We start from the raw sequence: 18,431 nt of genomic DNA, 5'->3' as shown, positions 1-18,431 counted from the left end.
AGTCTTCTCTTTTCCTTAATATTAGAGAAAATATACTATTGGCTATTGAAATAACAGGAAAAGATATCGTTGCTCTTATTGGCCGTGTGAAATAATAACAAATATTAGTGTTTGCATACTCAAACAAAACAACTTTTATTTCAATTTCAAATTCCTTTATTTTTACGGTCTTCGTATTTATTCAAATTACCCAAAACAATTCAAGTGAACGTGCTAACGTATCATTATATTAAAAAGTTTAATTAACGGTGATTCGGATAAGCTTATAATTAAAATGGTCGTAAATTGTTTAAAGTTGTTATTAACTGACGTAATCAGGCCGTGACTTCATCGGTACATGCCGTCGGCTTTTAACGAAAGTGGTTTCCTTGTGGGCTCGAAATCAGAGCGGCGATTAAGGGGAAACTTTCAAAAGTGATTCGCAATTTCCTGTGCGAGTGAGCGGGGAAGCGGATGAGTTAGCAAGTTTGGGCGTACCGGTACAGGCGAGCGCATTTTCAGTGAGCGATCGGGATGAAGTTTTTGCCGATATAATTGAATTAAATAAGCATGAACGATCCGTGGGACGTTAAGTCCCGTCAAGCCGGACAATATGTGTCCTGTATGAAGATAAATGGAGTGCCACTGTTACCACCACTTGTGAGTAATAACTAATTAGCTAAGTACCTGTAAGTTTGGTAAAGTTGCAGTCAAGACTATGAACGAATGCTTTATAGTTGTACATAGTTGATAGTTAATAAATAATGTATACCACCAATTTACCAGTGTGTAGCATCATCCACACAATGTTAAGCCTATTGCTGCCGCGCTGGGCACATGTAGGCGATTTTAGTATGCATATTAGAAGTGTTGAACGTATTAAGTAACATTTTATAAAGCTTATAGTCAGAGTCCTTCCCAGAACCTTTTTTAGTCATACTTTGTATGAATTGATGAAAAACCTTTTTGGCAAGGATTAGTCCCCTCACTTTTCACTAAAGTTATTTGGGTTGGCAAAGAGTCAATATTCCATTCTAAATTTAAAATTCTAATGCGGTTTTTAGTTGTGCCTGGGAGTTGATGGGTAAAAGGAACAATTTATTCTGTAACCTCTGTACTATGTCCATATTTGAATAAGTGCCTTTAAACACAATATATCAGCATCAGTGTTGACGGCTACTTAAAATTATTATCTGCTAGCTGCCCAGAGGCCTATAAGAAGGTTCCCTGTTCCATTCTAATTAGAATCTTAATAAGTTATGATATCTGTGCAGTTAGAGGATAAACCATAGACATCTATACTAAACTTGTTGACTTGTTGCTGTAACCTAAATTTTTTTTCTTATTTAAACTATATTTAACTAAATTAAAAGTTTATTTCTAAGAATTGCTACTTTTTAGCTCTCCAAAGAATGTCGGAAAGAAATGCAATACTACAAACTTCTTGCTAAAGAAGTTGAGAAACGGATAGCAGAACTAAAAGCTTATGTCGGAGACAGTGATGAAGACTCTGCTCAGGACAACACCGACGCCACGGAGATGCCACAGGAGTATGAACAACCTCATGAGCCTGTCCAAGAAATCCTACAAGTCTTTGACAGTAACATTACAACATTCAGAGAAGAGAAGCTTGAAGAAAGTTTATCCGCTTCTACGAACACCACAAACACTAACTCTTCGGATTTATGCAATAGTGTTTCTTCCAGTAATGCGTCTTACAGTCTGCCTAAATTCTCTGTAAATAGCATCCAAAATGGTATTAGTAACAGCATTAAAGCAAAGTGCAACAATTCACAACACACACCACAACCTATTGAGCCTCCTGAACGAGATTGTAACGCCACTCCTACAAAAATTACTAAAGTAGAGAAATTAACTGAAGATGAACTTTCTTTTGATGGCAAAAAGCCGGAAAGAGAAATAGTAGACTTACTAAGAGTTGAGTTTGACATTAGCAAAGTAGAACCACTTTTATCTGGTGCTTTTCCAGATATGACAATGACAGATGGACCTGCATCTCTCGGTTCTAAAAGTTTTACAGGCTCTTTAAATAATATTCACAGTGAGAGTGTCAAAGATGCAGCTACTTTAGTTCGGCAAAGTTCCTACACAGTGCTTAATCCAAGTCCACTGCTTTTAGCCCATTTAAAAGTGCAATCTCTAAGCACTGGAGTGGAAGTAACCTCTATTTCCATGAGTGAGTCACTATCAAATCTGACTTCACCAAAAAAACGAAGAAGTTGGGACTTGGAGTCGGCTAAAATGAAATGGTCATCCATGGCTCATGAGCTGAAGCAAAAAACAGCACAAACTAAACCAAGTGCAACTAAGGACCTTTCTAAATCCACAGTTAAAAAACCTCAGCAGACTCCACCCAGATCTAAATCTGTAGCTGAAAAGCCAAGGCGAGCCAGCATGCCTGGAAAAGCTCCAAAATCAGAACCTATTCAGAATCAGAAGCCTAAAAATAGTATTCAAAGTCCATATGCAAACACAAATTCTACAAATGTAAAAGAACCAAAACCAACCATCCAACCGTCACCTAAAAAACTAATTTCAGAATGTGAGGATCCAGCTGCTAAAGTAAAAGAGTTATACGAAAGAATACAAAATCAGCAGCTTCTACAGATGGCAAACTTAGTTGAAAAACAGAAACGCGAGCAAATGTTACTACAGCAAGTTTTCGACGAGCAAAACAGCATTCTATACAGACAACTGAAAACTATCTGTCCTAAATCGCCCGTCGAAGCGAAAGCCGCGTGGGCCGACAAAGTGGACCGAGGACCCGTCAGTTTAAGCCAGTTAATAAACCATAAGTCACCAGACTCTTTAACAAGTACTCTAACTGACACCCACAATAATTTAAATAAGTGTGCTGAGGTTTTGAAAAAAAGTAAAGATATCACTGGTAGTATAAAGAAACAGAACCACCCTGGAAGTCCTACAGATGGTAGTAGAACGCGGACACATTCACCAAAACGGACGAAAACTTCCAGAAAACTTAGTTACGATACTTCGTCTTCCGACAGGGAGTTTGAACCGATATTGACCGATCGAACGAACGATACGTTGGTGGGGCTAAACGTGACATTTACTTCAGACAGTGATGAACCGACTTTCATGGAAAAGCAGCCGTCTACGCACAGTGCGGTACGGAGCGTGGAGACTTCTGTAAAGGTGCCTGCACGTAGGCCCGTCCAAGCCAGACTGCCGCCAACACCTGAACAGGTAATCTTATGTAAATTATCATCTGAAATTTGGCTTTCAAAATCAAAACTTCGAACATTAATTTTGATTTAAATTCTTATTAAGTTTAAAAACAATGGATACAAAGACAATATGACAAAAAAAAACTTGATATGAAATAATTAATATAAATGTAAATGATTTATGGAGAAATTGGAAAACTAGAATTTTAAAACTATTAGTTGTCCTTGTAGATTTACGTATTTTGAAAGTAAATTATTTTATAAAGTTCATTATTTGTACCTAGTTGGATTAATATTCTTGTACACTTTGTGCTCAGTGACGTCATTGCTTCCACTGCTTTCCATGTCCGAGTGCTACCCACACTCCGCACTAGCACTTTCTCACAGTCCTAATCCCAAGTATTCCTGAGGTCCTGATCTATATCCTGTCAAATCATCTTTCATCTTTAAATCTGAAGTATTATTGATCCACATACCTAAATGTTTTGGTTATAGCCCTCTCTGCTCAACTTTTCATTTCAATTGCAGTTTCTTCTGCCCTACATTTTGGAATAAATCTTATTAACTTTTCAAGCCTGTGAGTTCTAGACCCATATAACATCTTATTTTGTCTCTTCCAATACGCTTTACCCAGCTCAACATTCGAACATCTTCACGTTTTCCATTCTCCTTAACAATCTGTACGAATATATATGGATTTTTCGGGAATAGTAAATTTATCCTTCCTACTCCAATTTTATTATTATTGTCTGTCTTTTACAAATTCTCGGGACCATGGGATCCCGGACATTTGAAAGGCGTGCGTGGGGCCGAAGCCAACACGTAGAGGCCCCTTGTAATAAGACTATTTACTCTAAATGTAACGTGACACCAACCGACGATTATCCCTGTTCACACTATAGCAGTGCACCCAAGGTCAAGCCCCGGTTAGTGTAGGACTATTGTAAAAAAAAGGGTACCAAAATAAACCGGGCTATTGGGTTGAGTTGCAAGTGGACTGGTAACCGAGACTATGGAGAATACTATGGCACCTGCCCTGATCATATGTTTTTAAAAACACGACAAAAAACACGACAAAATGGGCAGGTGGTGACTTGCCAACTCACAATATGGGTCCCCGAAAACGGCCGCTCGCACGGAGCGACAAGGGGACAACATTGCGTGAGCGGCTCAGGGTGTGGAGAGGTGTACGCCGCTTTCTACCCAGTGGCTGTAAGCAGCCACTGTGCCAACTCGCGTCTTATGCAAATTTCACTTCCACCCTGCGAGCTTATAGCTCTGACACCCCACTCTGGACGGCCGGTAAAGGCTTCTCCATCCCTATTTGAACTCATCTCTTCCATCCCTATTTGAACAATTTGCCACAATTTTATGTACAATCCCATTCACTGCACCGTGTGGTGATGGTTATAGCTGGCCGCGGCCTCCACCATAGTGGCTCACGCAAAGGGCTACCTCGTGCGTCGGTTGCTTCGTACTGAGAGAGTCCAAGCCACCGTGCAGACTATTAAGGATGCGTTGCTTTGTGCGCTGCAAATGCACCAGGACAGAGCGGGGATCAGGGGAGCTGATGTGGACTTGCATCGACGGCTTATTCAGCAGGTAAGACGGGTAGGGACTTGAAGTCTGAGCAAGCTACAGATCACCAGGGATGCCTTGTTTTTGCGCTATAGATGCATCAAGATAGATCGACATTCAGATGAATTGATGTGATTGGCAGCAGGTGATATTTATGAGTATAATCGTAAGCTTGGGATTTTTGGAAAGTCATAGAAATGTGCAAAAATTTAGAATTTTAATATTCTTATATTGGAACATCGGGAGTCGAATTCTCTTAGTAACCAAGTGCTGAGAATTGATTCTGAAGATTATTTTATGTTTACATCAAGACGAAATTCTCTACCCTGTTACCTCCTAAATGCTCTTCTAAAATTCGCAAATGCCATTTTGTTGGGAGTTGATTCTTAACGAATTAGATTAACATCATTCAAGACAAAGTTGTCTAATTTGTGAATCTCCAAAATGCTCTCTTTAAATTCGCAAATGTAGCTATGTTATTTAATGTTTGATTGTTCATCATCCCATTGAAAGCAGCCGTGTGTGAAAACTGCTACTTATTTGTATTGTCTGGGTTCGCTTGGCTTGCCATGGTGTCCAATTGTCGAGTTGCACTTTGTTTTGTCTAATTTACTTTGGGATTATTATTATCATTAAGTAGTAGGTTAATAAATCATCATCATCTGTACGAGTAGTCACATTTTCACATTGCATTTTTGTACACTTACGAGCGGTGCCCGAATGTGACCTATCAACTGGGGTGAATTGGGATGACGGGGTGAATAGGGGTACCTACAAATGAAGTGCACCGTGCACCTAGGGATGTACTTTATTTGTACACTACTGTCAGATTTTCAGAAACATATCGGAATGTTAGAGTGCTAGAGAACTCCATGAATAAATTTTTCAATATTCATTGTACAAAATGCCAGATTTCCAAATTATGATGCAGCCATTTTCTTTAAAGTTGAGATACATTCTGCAGCCCTTTTTCAAGAGATTATTTTATTTAAATGATTTTCCGAAATAGGTTCCAATCAGGTGGAAGTAGACCTGTTTGTCAATATGAAGAACTGAAGTAAATCAAGAGTATTATGTTAATATGGACTCCATCTTTTTATTACGAGGTTAGTTTTTGTTTTCATCGTTTCTTTTTATATCTGTCCCTTGCTTTAGAACAATTACATTATATTTCTTAGCCTCTCTTCTTCCTCGTATTTCTCATGGGAGCCTGGGGTTCGCTTGGCAACTAATATGTCTTACTATAAGTAAAATAAAAACTTACTTTGTAATCTCTTTTGGTTAAATTCATTTCAAATCGTTACGGCATGACGGCGCCGAAAAACGACGAAGACGACGACTAGTTTGCATTTAGATTATACTTAACTTTGAGCTTTTTGAAATTAGGAAATCTGGCATTTTGGGAAAGATGGCTTTTATTGAGTAGTAGAAATATGGTCACATGAGGAATTGAACGTGAACAGATCACGGCGGCTTGCTATTCACTGCACGACACGTTCGTGGCGAGTACGCCGGCGGAGCGCTGCGCCCTCATCGCGGCGGATCGGGAGCGCCGCCGGCAGAAACCGGCCCGACCTTTCAGAACGTAAGTTTGCTCTTCTTACTGATTTTATCTCTTTGGTTCCATGAAATAATTTGAATTTTGGAACAAACGGACAGCACTGCGACCCCCGTTTATTAGTGCTATTAAGTAAATAATATCAAGTTTAATATCCCGATTAAATGCAAAGGATTAAAGGAAAAGGAAATGAAGCGTCAATAATAAGTGTATGGATTCGGATTTTTCCTCAGGGGGCATTCCACAAAAAGGTCTACTTTAGGTCTACTTTGTCTGCAGCATTCTGTATTATATGTCGTTTAATTTAAAGCTAACGTTATCATGCCAAATATTGGCTTCTTAGCTTCATCAGAAGTGTTAAAATAGCATCACGTACCCGAAATTTTTCTGGAGTACCCCACAAGGTTGCAGCGCAGACCCTCCTCCACGGTCGATTGCCATTATTGAATACAACAGCTATACATTGAACTTTTTATATAGCTATACCGGAGCAAATACAGGAACAGGAACTTGCAGATAGGTACTGATAAGATTTTTATGGAGATTGTAAATAAGGCATAGAAAGCTATTCTGGCACTACGTTAGGAGCCTATTAACTACAGCTGGAAGATTTTAACCAAATTCAAAAAAAAAAAATTCAAAATTCAAAAATTTATTCTGCAAGTAGGCCTCAAGGGCTCTTTTACAAGTCAATACAACATTTATAGTAACATCATATAGTGACATGAAAAATACATAACAACATTTATAAATACAACAGCCAATACCTGGGTAAACATTACATTATAATAATCTTAAAATAAATAATTAATACAATACAATAGAGATGTATAGTCTCTATGGTTAAAAACACATTAAATCTGGAGATGTAAAAGGTCCCCAATGTCAGAGTACTAATACTAATAAAATTTGGAGGTGTAAAGTCTCTCCAAGTGTCAAAATAAAATTTATACTAAATAAATAAACCGCGTCTGGACTGTTAAACTAGCAGTCTCATAAACTAATGCTACATTCTGTACATAACTAGTATGTACCAAGTCAAGTATATTATACAATATGACAGAGACGTATAGTCTCCACGGTTAATACATTAAGTTTGGAGATGTATAAGGTCCCCACGGTCTGAGAAAAATAATAATACACAATAATAAGATTTGAGGGTGTAAAGGTTCTCCAAATGTCAAAGAATAAAAAAAATAAAAAATTGTATGAAATACATATTTCACGTCAAGAGACTGTTAAGGTAACAATCTTAAAACTAGTTCTACAGAATACATAACTACTATGTATTTAATATGTCAATGTCATCATCAAAATAACTAAAACATAACAAACATTAATACATAAGGTTGAACAGCTAGAAACAACAGCGCCATATGCCTCTCCGGGACACTGCACGCAAAATTATTACAGCTTTTGAGACTGGATACTTGGCCATGATTCCGTGTCTCCCAAGTAGTCATCTATTTTATAGTATCCCTTTTTGAGAAGTGCATTTTTGACGTATTGCTTGAATGAAGTATAGGGCAGGTTCCATGCCTCTAAGGGTACTTTGTTATAAAATGTTACACAGTTTCCCATGAACGATTTTTTAACTTTCTGTAGACGAAACTTGGAGACTACTAACTTATGTTTATTTCGCGTATTATAACTATGGATATCGGACAGTTTCTTAAAGGACTTTATATTCTTATGCGTATACATTATCACATCTAGTATGTATTGTGAAGCTACTGTGAGAATATCTATTTCCTTGAATCGTTCTCTCAGTGAGTCACGAGAAGCCATGTTATAAATAGATCTGATTGCCCTCTTCTGAAGAACGAAGATGGTTTCTATGTCAGCTGCTTTGCCCCACGCCAGTATGCCATAAGACATAATACTGTGAAAGTAGCTGAAGTAAACTAGGCGAGCTGTCTCCACGTCAGTAAACTGCCTGATTTTTCTTACTGCATACGCGGCAGAGCTCAACCTTTTCGCCAGGGCAGATATGTGAGGGGCCCATTGCAGTTTACTATCTAAAGTAAGGCCCAGAAAAACCATATTCTCGACAAGGTCCAGCGTTTCGCCATTTAATGTGATGATAGTTTCAGATTTTCTTACATTCGGCAGCGAAAATTTGACACATTTCGTCTTTTTCGCATTAAGAAGTAAGTTATTTGCTGTGAACCATTCTAGTACCTTTTCCAAAGTTTCATTGACTTGGCTATAATCGCTCAGTTTCCTGTCAACTTTGAAAATTAGTGAGGTGTCATCAGCAAATAAGACTATCTCACATTTATGTTTTACAAGGTTCGGCAGATCATTTATATATACAAGGAAGAGAAAAGGACCCAAAATTGAACCCTGTGGAACTCCGAGCTTTACAGTCATTCCAGTAGACTCCGTTCCATTTACAACCACTTTCTGGGTTCTTTGGTTTAAGTAAGACTTAACAAGGCTTAGAGCTTCCGTTGACAGACCGTAGTGCTTCAGCTTGTGTAGAAGTGTGTCATGCTCCACGCAATCAAATGCTTTGGACAGATCGCAGAAGACACCTATAGCATCTAGCGAGTGTTCCCAGGCGTCGTATATGTGCTTGATTAGTACAGAGGCGGCATCAGTCGTCGAACGACCTCTTGTAAAACCAAATTGCTGATCTTGAAGTAGTTCATTCGAGTTGAAATGTCGAAGCAATTGGTTTAATACAATTTTTTCAAACACTTTACTGAGAACAGGAAGTATTGAAATAGGTCTAAAATTTCCAAGGTCATCTTTGCTGCCCGCTTTAAATAGAGGAATGACCTTACTGTACTTCATCAGATCAGGAAATACACATTCTCTAACACAAGCATTAAATATATCGGCCAAATACGGTGCCACTACGTCGATTACAGATTGCATGACTTTCACAGAGATCCCCCAAAGGTCCTCAGTATTCTTTAATTTCAAGGACTTGAACGTTTTAATGATTTCATGGGGGTCAGTATATTGGAAGTATAATTCCATGCTGCATTTCTTGACCTTGTTTGTATCTAAGTAAACACCAGCCTTTGCTACAGAGGAGTTCAAGTTCCGTGTAGCATCTGTGGCTATGTTGGTGAAAAAGTGTTGAAAGGCGCCAGCAACATCCAGGTCTGCAGACAATATTCGGTCTTGAACTTTCAGTCTGTAGTGGCCATCACGGGGTTTCGTTTTTCCAGTTTCAGTGTTTATTACAGTCCAAGTAGCTTTTACTTTATTGTCAGCTGACCTGACTTTCTGACCTATAAAGGCAGACTTAGCCGCGGCGCAGACTTTCTTAAACACTTTTGAATATTTTCTTACATATTCTGCAAAATTCTCGTCATGGTTAATGCTCCTCATTTCATACAGGTCATACAATCTATTCCTACTCTTATGGATGCCCACTGTGGCCCATTCACTAAACCTTGTTTTCAGTGATCCTTGCTTTAGAGTCTTTGTTTTAAAAATATTCTTGTGGACGTCATGTATCACATTCGACAGTTCCTTGTATAGTGTATCAGGATCTTGCTCACCTGTAATCAGTGCTGGTACCTTGGATATAACACCTTCTCTAAACCTTTCCATTCGACTGGCAGTGATGGGTCTATATGTAAATGATTGCTGTTGTCTTATAACATTGACTTGGAAATAGGCTTTTTGACCACAGTGATCAGAGTTGAAGCAGCTAAAGATCTCTTTTTTTATAACTTCACAATTATAGAATACATTGTCCAAACATGTCGCCGTGCTAGCTGTAATCCTTGTGGGCTCGTTGAATAGCGGAAACAAATCAAAAGACTGATAAAGGTTTAGAAGTCTTACAGTGTGTGCATGTGTGGGATCTAATATATTAACATTAAAGTCCCCACAAACTATTATCTTCTTACTGCTAACAAAGACTCGTTTCAACGCATCTTCCATCACGGACTCAAACTGGCTAAAATCCGACGAAGGTGGTCTATAGACACATATTATAATGTGACTCTCCATTTCCACACATGATATTTCTATAGTTCGCTCGATAGAAAGTTTGACTATGTCGTTTCTTTCCTTGCATTTAAATTTTCTTTTCACTATAATCAATGAGCCCCCGTGAATGGCCGACTTTCTACTGAACGAGCTAACTATATCATAATTATAAATGTTGAGTAATAACAATTCATATTCCTTGAGCCAGTGTTCCGTAATACACATAATATCTACATCTAGAGATTCTAAGAACAGACCCACCTCTAATTCCTTGCTGGAGAAGCCCTGTAGGTTTTGGTGGACTAACATGATCTCGTGGGGCTTCTCCGCTGTCTCAGCAGTCAGTTTAAATGCTGTGGGCGCCCCCCGGGAGAGGCTGCGCTCGCGCCTGCGCTCGTGGCGCCGCTGGCGCTGTTGCCACTGGCTGCAGAGTCAAAAAGCCCAGGTTCAATGTTGTAAGCAAGCAATTTGGCTGTTGTAACTTTACAGTTTCTCGGTACATACAAATATTGATCATACAATGTGACATTATAAAAGTTTCTTTTGTACATTTGGTTGATATCCATAAAATGGTAGTTACTGTTGTAACATGTCACAGTGTACAGCATGGAATTTAATTCAGACACTCTAATATTATGTTCAAGAGATACTGAATTGGAATACGGAAAGGCACACAAAATAATTTTATAAATTCCACGCTGCTCAATATCTGACAGTGTTTGCATAAGGGGTTCTAGGTGGGATTTCCTTACGCCAACACTATCGCCCAAATGTACAATTAGAGTGGTGCCCCTATCAAATTTGTCCTTCGCTAAGCGGTCCACAAAACATTTGATGGAGGCACCACGCATACATATATTTGTCACCTTCTGCTGGAGACATTCACTCAACATGGATCCGAGGCCGGCACCAATACCATCAGAGTAGACGACTGTTGACGGGGGAGGAGTGTCCTGGCTCAGGTCAGGGCGCGCGGGCAGGGGCGCGGCGGGGCCCGGGCGGCGCGGGGCGTCGGTTGACTGTGACGTCTCCTGGCTCTGGGGACTCCTGAGGTCAGGTCGTGCAGGCTGGGGCGCGGCCGGGGTCAGGGGACGCGGAGCGGGGGTCGCCAGCAGAGGCGCGGCGCTCGACTCACTCAACGCGCTCCCCGGGCTCCGGCACTGCACCTCGGGAGATGGTTGACAGGAACACTTGCTCATCAGATCTTGTATCAGTTCCTCATTTTCATGGCAGAGGTCGACCAGGTCTGAGGCAGAGTTGACATGCTGTTGGTTTTCTTTTACAATATGATTGTAATTATCACTTAAGGTTTTGAGTGACCATTTCAATCTACTTATTTCGGACTGAAGTCTAAATTTTTCAGTCTCATATAAATCAATATTGTCCTGTAATTTTCCATGACACCGATCTAATTTTTCCACAAGGTCACTTTGTTTCCTTATAAGTTTCACATTGAGTTGCACACTTTTATTTGATTTAATAAGTTTCTGAGTGCGCCTTATAAATTTATTTAATTTAATATATTTCCTCAATTTCTTGTTACTTGCAAAATAATAAGAAGGGGAAGAATCAACTTTAGTCACATCCATAACTGACATTTCAGCAAAAAGGCTCTGTGTATGTACAGTTTCATTCATCTCACATTGACTCCGCAGATCACTTATTAATAAATTTGCTTCATTCAGTTCACTTTCTAGGTCACTGATACGCCTTAAATTGGATTCATAGTTTAAAACACAGTTATCAAATGTGTCCACAATACACTGTAGGTGTTGACACTGTTTCACACTGTCCATGTAATCAGAGTGTAGTACATTCAGCTGGTTCTTTAGCTCAGAGTTTCTTTGAACTATTTTTGCCACTTCCACTTCACTTTCATCTCGTTCACATATTAGGTTGTTACAGTCCTTTCTCGAGATCTCAAGCTCTTTCAATGTCGCTTTCAGTAGCATTTCCAGGTGGCGAGTTGTGCCTTGACGTGTAAGAACATTTGAAGCCATTCTGAAATATATAAATACAACTGAGTAGGTACACTGAATATAAAAATGTTTGTCAAATATATTTAGAATGAAATGAATGTGTGAGATTATGTGTGTAGTGTATTAGTATAAGGTAATGTATGTGGCAATTGTGTATATCTCAAACTTTGTTTCCACTTATATCCGTCAAACAAAGAGAAATTGCACGTAGCCAATGTATTGTGATGGGACGTTGCTCACAGCGCTATGAGCTTTGTAAAATGTAAGTCGTCTCACGTATGCAATACAATGAGAACTATTGTCTTATAAACTCACAAAATAAAAATACAAAATACTCGCCCGGTTTAAATCCAAATTCCAACGTCCGTTACTTGACACTTCAGCTTCAACAAAGGCCGGTGAATAGGTACAAAAAGCAATGTAATATTGTGTATAATCACTGTTTAACGTTATTTCTACAATTATTACACTTTTTTAATATACACAACAGGCTGACGCAACTAGGAACAAAATAAGTTTTATATCATCAAAGAAAGCCAAAGAAATAAGATTTTTATGGAGATTGTGGGTTAGGTTAGCTCGCACTCGATGATGACGCAGTCCTATTACGATAACGCACACTAATGTTGACAGTGACTCCCCAGCAGCTAGGTTACAAGTTTATACGACATATGAGTTACGCCATTTTACCCATCTGTTCTTAGCGATGAATTCATTGCCATTTTATGCGGTGAAAAAGCGTATCGTTGTTGTATGTTCTCCATGGTTTTTTGTTACGTTTATTTGCTAGAATACGTAGGTACAAGGTGGTATAAATAAATATTGTCACAGTATTCAGCATGAAAATGTTCAAATGTACTTAAATTCTACTTATTTAAATCCTTATTCGTTAATATTTAGGCCACGGGTTGAAGTACTATTTAATTTAGCTACGGTACATTTTACCTACCTGTTTTAGAGGAACAAACATGCCCGTTGGTATAAAATATCCCTTATTTAGAACCATTGATAACTGAAGTTGTGTGTTAGGGATGTAATGTCGCAAAGCCACAGCGGCGCGTTCCCTGCGCGCGCGCCGCACTCCAGCTCGCACTCGATGACGCAGTCCCACTACGGTAACGCACACTAAATGCCACGGAGGTACGATGCAATTTTACGCTTTTTGTTTTATCGGTGGCGGGTTTGAGGGTTCTTAGATATATATTTATATATTTCGGGCATCTCGGAAACGGCTCTAACGAATTCGATGAAATTTGCTATACGGGGGTTTTTGGGGGCGAAAAATTGATCTAGCTAGGTCATATCTCTTGAAAAACGCGCATTTTTGAGTTTCTATATGTTTTCCGAGCAAAGCTCGGGCTCCCAGATATTAGCATTTAATATGACCTTGATGTAACGCGGTTGTAGTGTTCAAATTTATTTGAGCATAATTATATATTAGGTATACTTACCTATCGTCTTTTTTTCAAAATATGGAGTTACTTAGACTTTAGAGATAGGAAAAAGCCAATCAAAGTACAAAATTATTCGTGCTTAGCGTCATTACTTTAGTGATTATATTAATTCTTACGTATTATTTGGTATTACCAAATAATCGACAAAAAAATTGTTCACGGAATTAAGATTTTTAGATTTAGACCCACAAATTACAAGATTTACAAGAAATATATTTTTTTTTCCGCTTAGCAGTAATAACGTTTTCGGCACTGTATTGTCAATATTATATGTAATATAAGACAAATGTAACTCTTTTGTAATGACTGTTTGTGCCAAAATAAAGAGAAAAAAAAAGTTTGGAAACCCCTGGTTTTACAAATCGAAACGTATGTTATAAACTGAAATAAATGTCATATACTAAGAAAAAGTGACCAAGGCCTCCAGTGCCCAGGCTGGAATATATATACATAGCAGGCCGTAAGCCTTCAGTATGAAAGCAGAAATGCATATACTTGGAAAAAATCGACCAATGCCGCCGTGACCCCGGTGGCCGAGTGGCTCAGGCACCTGCCGCGATAGCAGAGGACGCTGGTTCGACCGGGTCCAGCCCGAGGCACTGGAGGCCTTGGTCACTTTTTCTTAGTATATGACATTTATTTCAGTTTATAATTTATACATATAGTAGTGTTTAAAAACAAATTAAAATATTTTCTGTAAATAATTGTATTTGATCTAATACTTCTGACAGAACATATTTTGTTTACTATTAAGAAAAAACCTTTGCTCTATATGATAAAGCATTAATTTAAGTGTAACCCGTAAATATATTGTTAAATTATTTGAGAAATTGTGACGTACCTTCGTGAACAGGGTTAGTTTTGATTGAATGTTGCCTGTAGAAATTTTTTTTGCGAATGCAGTGTTAGCATGTTTATTTTGCAATTTAAGGCTTCTACAGACGATACAACAAATGGCATAAGATTTTAGATAGTTCCGGCTAAGTAGGATCGAGCAACGAATTAATCGATCTATCAACGAATTAATCGATTGATCAAATGCCGCAATGCATTAGATACAAATCGATTGCAAATAACGGATACGTTTGGAGAGGCCTTTACTTTCAGCAGTTTGTAATGCAAGGTATGCACAAAACGTCTCGTTTATAAGCAATGTTTGTTATCTGTGTTGTCTTGTCTTTAGTATATTTTCTTTTTCTGTATGTTTTTAGTATATTTTCTTTCTTTGCTGCATGTACACGATGTAATTAGCATTTAATTACAAGATAAGAGCAAAATAAACATCTCATAAATCTCATTCTACAGCATTTGTGTCTTGTAGGTTGCTATTTGGCACAGTCATGTAAATGCAGCATTTGATTGTTGCGCTTGTTTAATACGTATGTGTTTTTTTAATGCATGTATTAAGAACAGTAAGTATATCACTTACGTAGGTAGTAAGTAATGTCTCGGATCACATCTCAGGTGAACAGAAAAGATCCAGTTATTTGTTACCACTTATCATACCGTCATGATTAATTTATATATCCATGCCAAATTGCAGCTTTCTAGCACTAACGATCACGGAGCAAACTCTGACGGCCAGACAGACAGACATGGCGAAACTATAAGGGGAGTAGTTATGTCTAACAAAAAAATATATATATGTAGAACAAATATACTTAACCTTTTCGATGCCGTGTCAAACATAAAAGCTGAAATTTAACTTTATGCATATGCACGTAGGTTTATGTTGCTCTGTGGTCTGTGACGGATTAATCCGTCTTCGGCGTTGTACCTACGGTGCGAATATATCCGTCATTGGCGTCAAAAAGGTTAAATATAAAGATACTTTTGAACGCGAACAGTATGGATATATCTCCATTTGGAAGAGAGCATTTAATAGTGGCAGGTACTTTGGCCTACATACGTTCGCTACTATTGAATTTAACTGTACTAAAACACTGTTTATTTTTTTACCACAGAGACGTTTAGCGGCACGAAGCTGAACTCGCGCTACTTGCCGTCCCCGCGGCGCCGCCCGTGGCGCTGACACCACCCTCGATACTTACCGCGATGCTTCTCACAATTCTGCTTTCCTGGTACCTAACAGGTCTACTGGGCTATCATTAGTGTTAACAGGGCATTAACTCTTTGAACACCACGCCTATCGTGCGCTGCGCGTCATTGTGAACCTTGTCGCAATGCATAAAGGTTGATATTGAGCTGTAGCTGCGCGCGTCAGTTGACGTCTTTGGCGGTCAACGGGTTAACAACTTGAGATCTTTGGTTCAGCAAATGAATTTTACTCCGGCAATGGCTTTATTTGATCTCGCCGAGATCTAAAGGCTTAACGCTAAGATAAAAAAAAAAACTAAAATCGTTATATATATCTGCCCCACTATTGCTTTTACATATGTGGTTTTTCGATGTTGGCATTTGGGGGCCTACTCAAATTACGTAATGCTAAAAATCTAATTTTCTGGTAATTCTGGTTCAGCTTAGAAATGTCGCATTAGGTATTGTTTTTGAGTGCTTTATTGTCACCTAATTTATTTGTTTTATTTATAGACTATTACTCTCTTTTATGATATATGAGTTGTCAAAAAATCACATTATACCAGGGGTTCCCAATCTTTTTCAACATGCGGCGCAGTTACAAGTTTAGTATTTTGCAACGGCGCCCTTGTAAATTTAAAATCACGGTCGAAAAAGAGTGACACGACGCTATATTATTTACCGATGCGAGCGCTCAAATAGGTACCCGCGAATATTTGTGGTTTCGGATAATGATAGAACTCACGGCGCCCCTCTTTACTTTCTACGGCGCACCAGGGCGCCGCGGCGCACACTTTGGGAACCCCTGCATTATACTAAAGACGAGAATCATTCTCAATTTTTCTCATCAAAACAAAATATTTTTCTAAATGTAAAATTGAACTTTAACCACCAGCAATAAGCTAAAGTTTCCTTAATCATTAAGTTGCAAGACTGTATATCATGTATTTATCGTATTAAAATAATCTTCGACACGTCTCTCTGTTATTATAAAAACATAGTCTTAGATATCTAATGCATTTAATTGATATTGTATGGTTGTCAAACATTATTCCATTTGTGAAGCTTCCAAATGTAAGTGCCTAGCTTAACGCACGAATTGTAGTTTCATTATGAGCATTTCTTTAAAAAATGTTTAGATCAGGTGAAGATAAACATTATTTTGATATTAAGACCACATTAACTTCCTACTTGGAATGAAAACATAGCGTTCTGATGCTGAGGATAACCTACAAGCGTTTGTTTTGTCCCGGTGTTTCTCTTAGCCCACTTGACTTTACACTTTTTACCATTTCGGGTAGAAAGAGCTTGAGTTTTGATTCTGAATAGTAATACAGAATACTACGTTAAGAAAAAAGATGGCATTGTTTAAGAAATGCTCTTATCTCAATATATCACAAAATTAATAATAGTAATTTGGCAAAACCAAAATTCGTTTTAGGCTTTTGGTAATAATTTTATAAATGTATTGCACTATTTGATAAGGATAAATGCGGCTAAGAGTGGCTGCGGGTTAAGTGCGACTAGTTCATACATTTCCCATAAAACGAAAACTAGTGGCAAATGTATGAACTCGCAATAAATACGAATCAATGTGTAAACAGACCCCAAAGTGAAGGCGAGCCACGCTTATTCGTATTGACTAAGAAAAACGTCTGTTTGAAACAAGGTCTAGTAATTTTATAAAAGTTCTAGTTTTAGAATCTGAGATTTCTTAGCTTTTATCGTCAAGTAATTGATTTTTTATTACTTTCAAGTCACGTTTAAAATGCAACAATTCTCTAGTCATGTCTATTGATCTATCTTTTTAAAACCACAGTGGAAGATTTTAATTTATTTGAGGAACATCATGTAGTTATTATACCTACTAGAGTTATAAAAATATACCCTATCTTGTAATTTTAAAATGAACAGGACATAATGCCAAAATGTATTTCTATGAGCTTGCGTGTATGGAACTTTTTATAACTTGACATCTTTGCGGTTTTGGATAACCCATTTAAATGTGAACCCCCTAAAAAGTGAGATTATTTTGTAATATTATTGTGAAACAATTCTGCAATAAAGGTAATTATTACTAAGGTATGTTTTTCTTTTGCCGGGAGCCTAAAAGTACCACCAACATATTCATCTCTATGCTACAGCAGATTTTCAGTATCTATGGCATAGCCAAATATTGGTATTATTTCTTAGAATGTCATTCGATATCTCTAAGGTTTCTGTTTTTTTGACCGAGTATTTGTTTCCAAAATTATTGTTACGAAAGCTGCAATTTTTTTAGAAGCTTTTATTTTACTTGCCTGTTAGTTATTTATATAGTGTGGGTTAAAACTTGCAAGCTAAATTAGATCCACTTCCCGGTTTCCGATTGAGCTGAAATTTTGCATACTCGTACATGTGGAAGTCAGGTACCGTCGAGCTGATCTGACGACGGAGACAGGTGGCCATGGAAACTCCTGTGATGACACAACGCAACCTAATTGTGTTTGGGGTTTTTAGAATTGTCTCGATGAGAATTAATTGCTTGTGGAAAGAAAAGTACAGTCAGCGATAAAAACTTGTATAAAAATATATTTTATGACAAAATCTTATTTTGTCTACAATAGTTTACATCGCTGTTGACAGGAGTTTGTCAGTTCCTAGTAAGTAATTCTCCAGGCGGGTGTGTTATATGTAAAAAAAC

The 18,431-nt window shown here is 38.1% G+C and overlaps 1 protein-coding gene across 6 annotated transcripts; it reads left to right on the top strand.

Moving 5' to 3' along the window:
• The first annotated feature begins 221 nt into the window (after window positions 1-221).
• Window positions 222-17,829, top strand: LOC133524588 (uncharacterized). 6 transcript variants are annotated; one of them, XM_061860683.1, is made up of 6 exons: window positions 222-639; window positions 1,381-3,207; window positions 4,602-4,790; window positions 6,230-6,351; window positions 13,287-13,372; window positions 15,676-17,829. In XM_061860683.1, the coding sequence occupies exons 1-6, from the start codon at window positions 550-552 to the stop codon at window positions 15,741-15,743; spliced, it is 2,382 nt and encodes a 793-aa protein (XP_061716667.1). In that variant the 5' UTR covers window positions 222-549; the 3' UTR covers window positions 15,744-17,829. The 6 variants fall into 6 exon arrangements, 5 of the variants coding, with proteins under 5 accessions (XP_061716667.1, XP_061716670.1, XP_061716668.1 ...); XM_061860684.1 differs by having other exon boundaries at window positions 224-639; window positions 13,287-13,397; XM_061860686.1 differs by lacking the exon at window positions 4,602-4,790 and having other exon boundaries at window positions 223-639.
• The last annotated feature ends 602 nt before the right edge of the window (window positions 17,830-18,431 follow it).

Source organism: Cydia pomonella, chromosome 13, assembly GCF_033807575.1.
Source record: "Cydia pomonella isolate Wapato2018A chromosome 13, ilCydPomo1, whole genome shotgun sequence".
NCBI lineage: Eukaryota > Metazoa > Arthropoda > Insecta > Lepidoptera > Tortricidae > Cydia > Cydia pomonella.
This window is presented reverse-complemented; position numbering and strand designations above follow the sequence as displayed.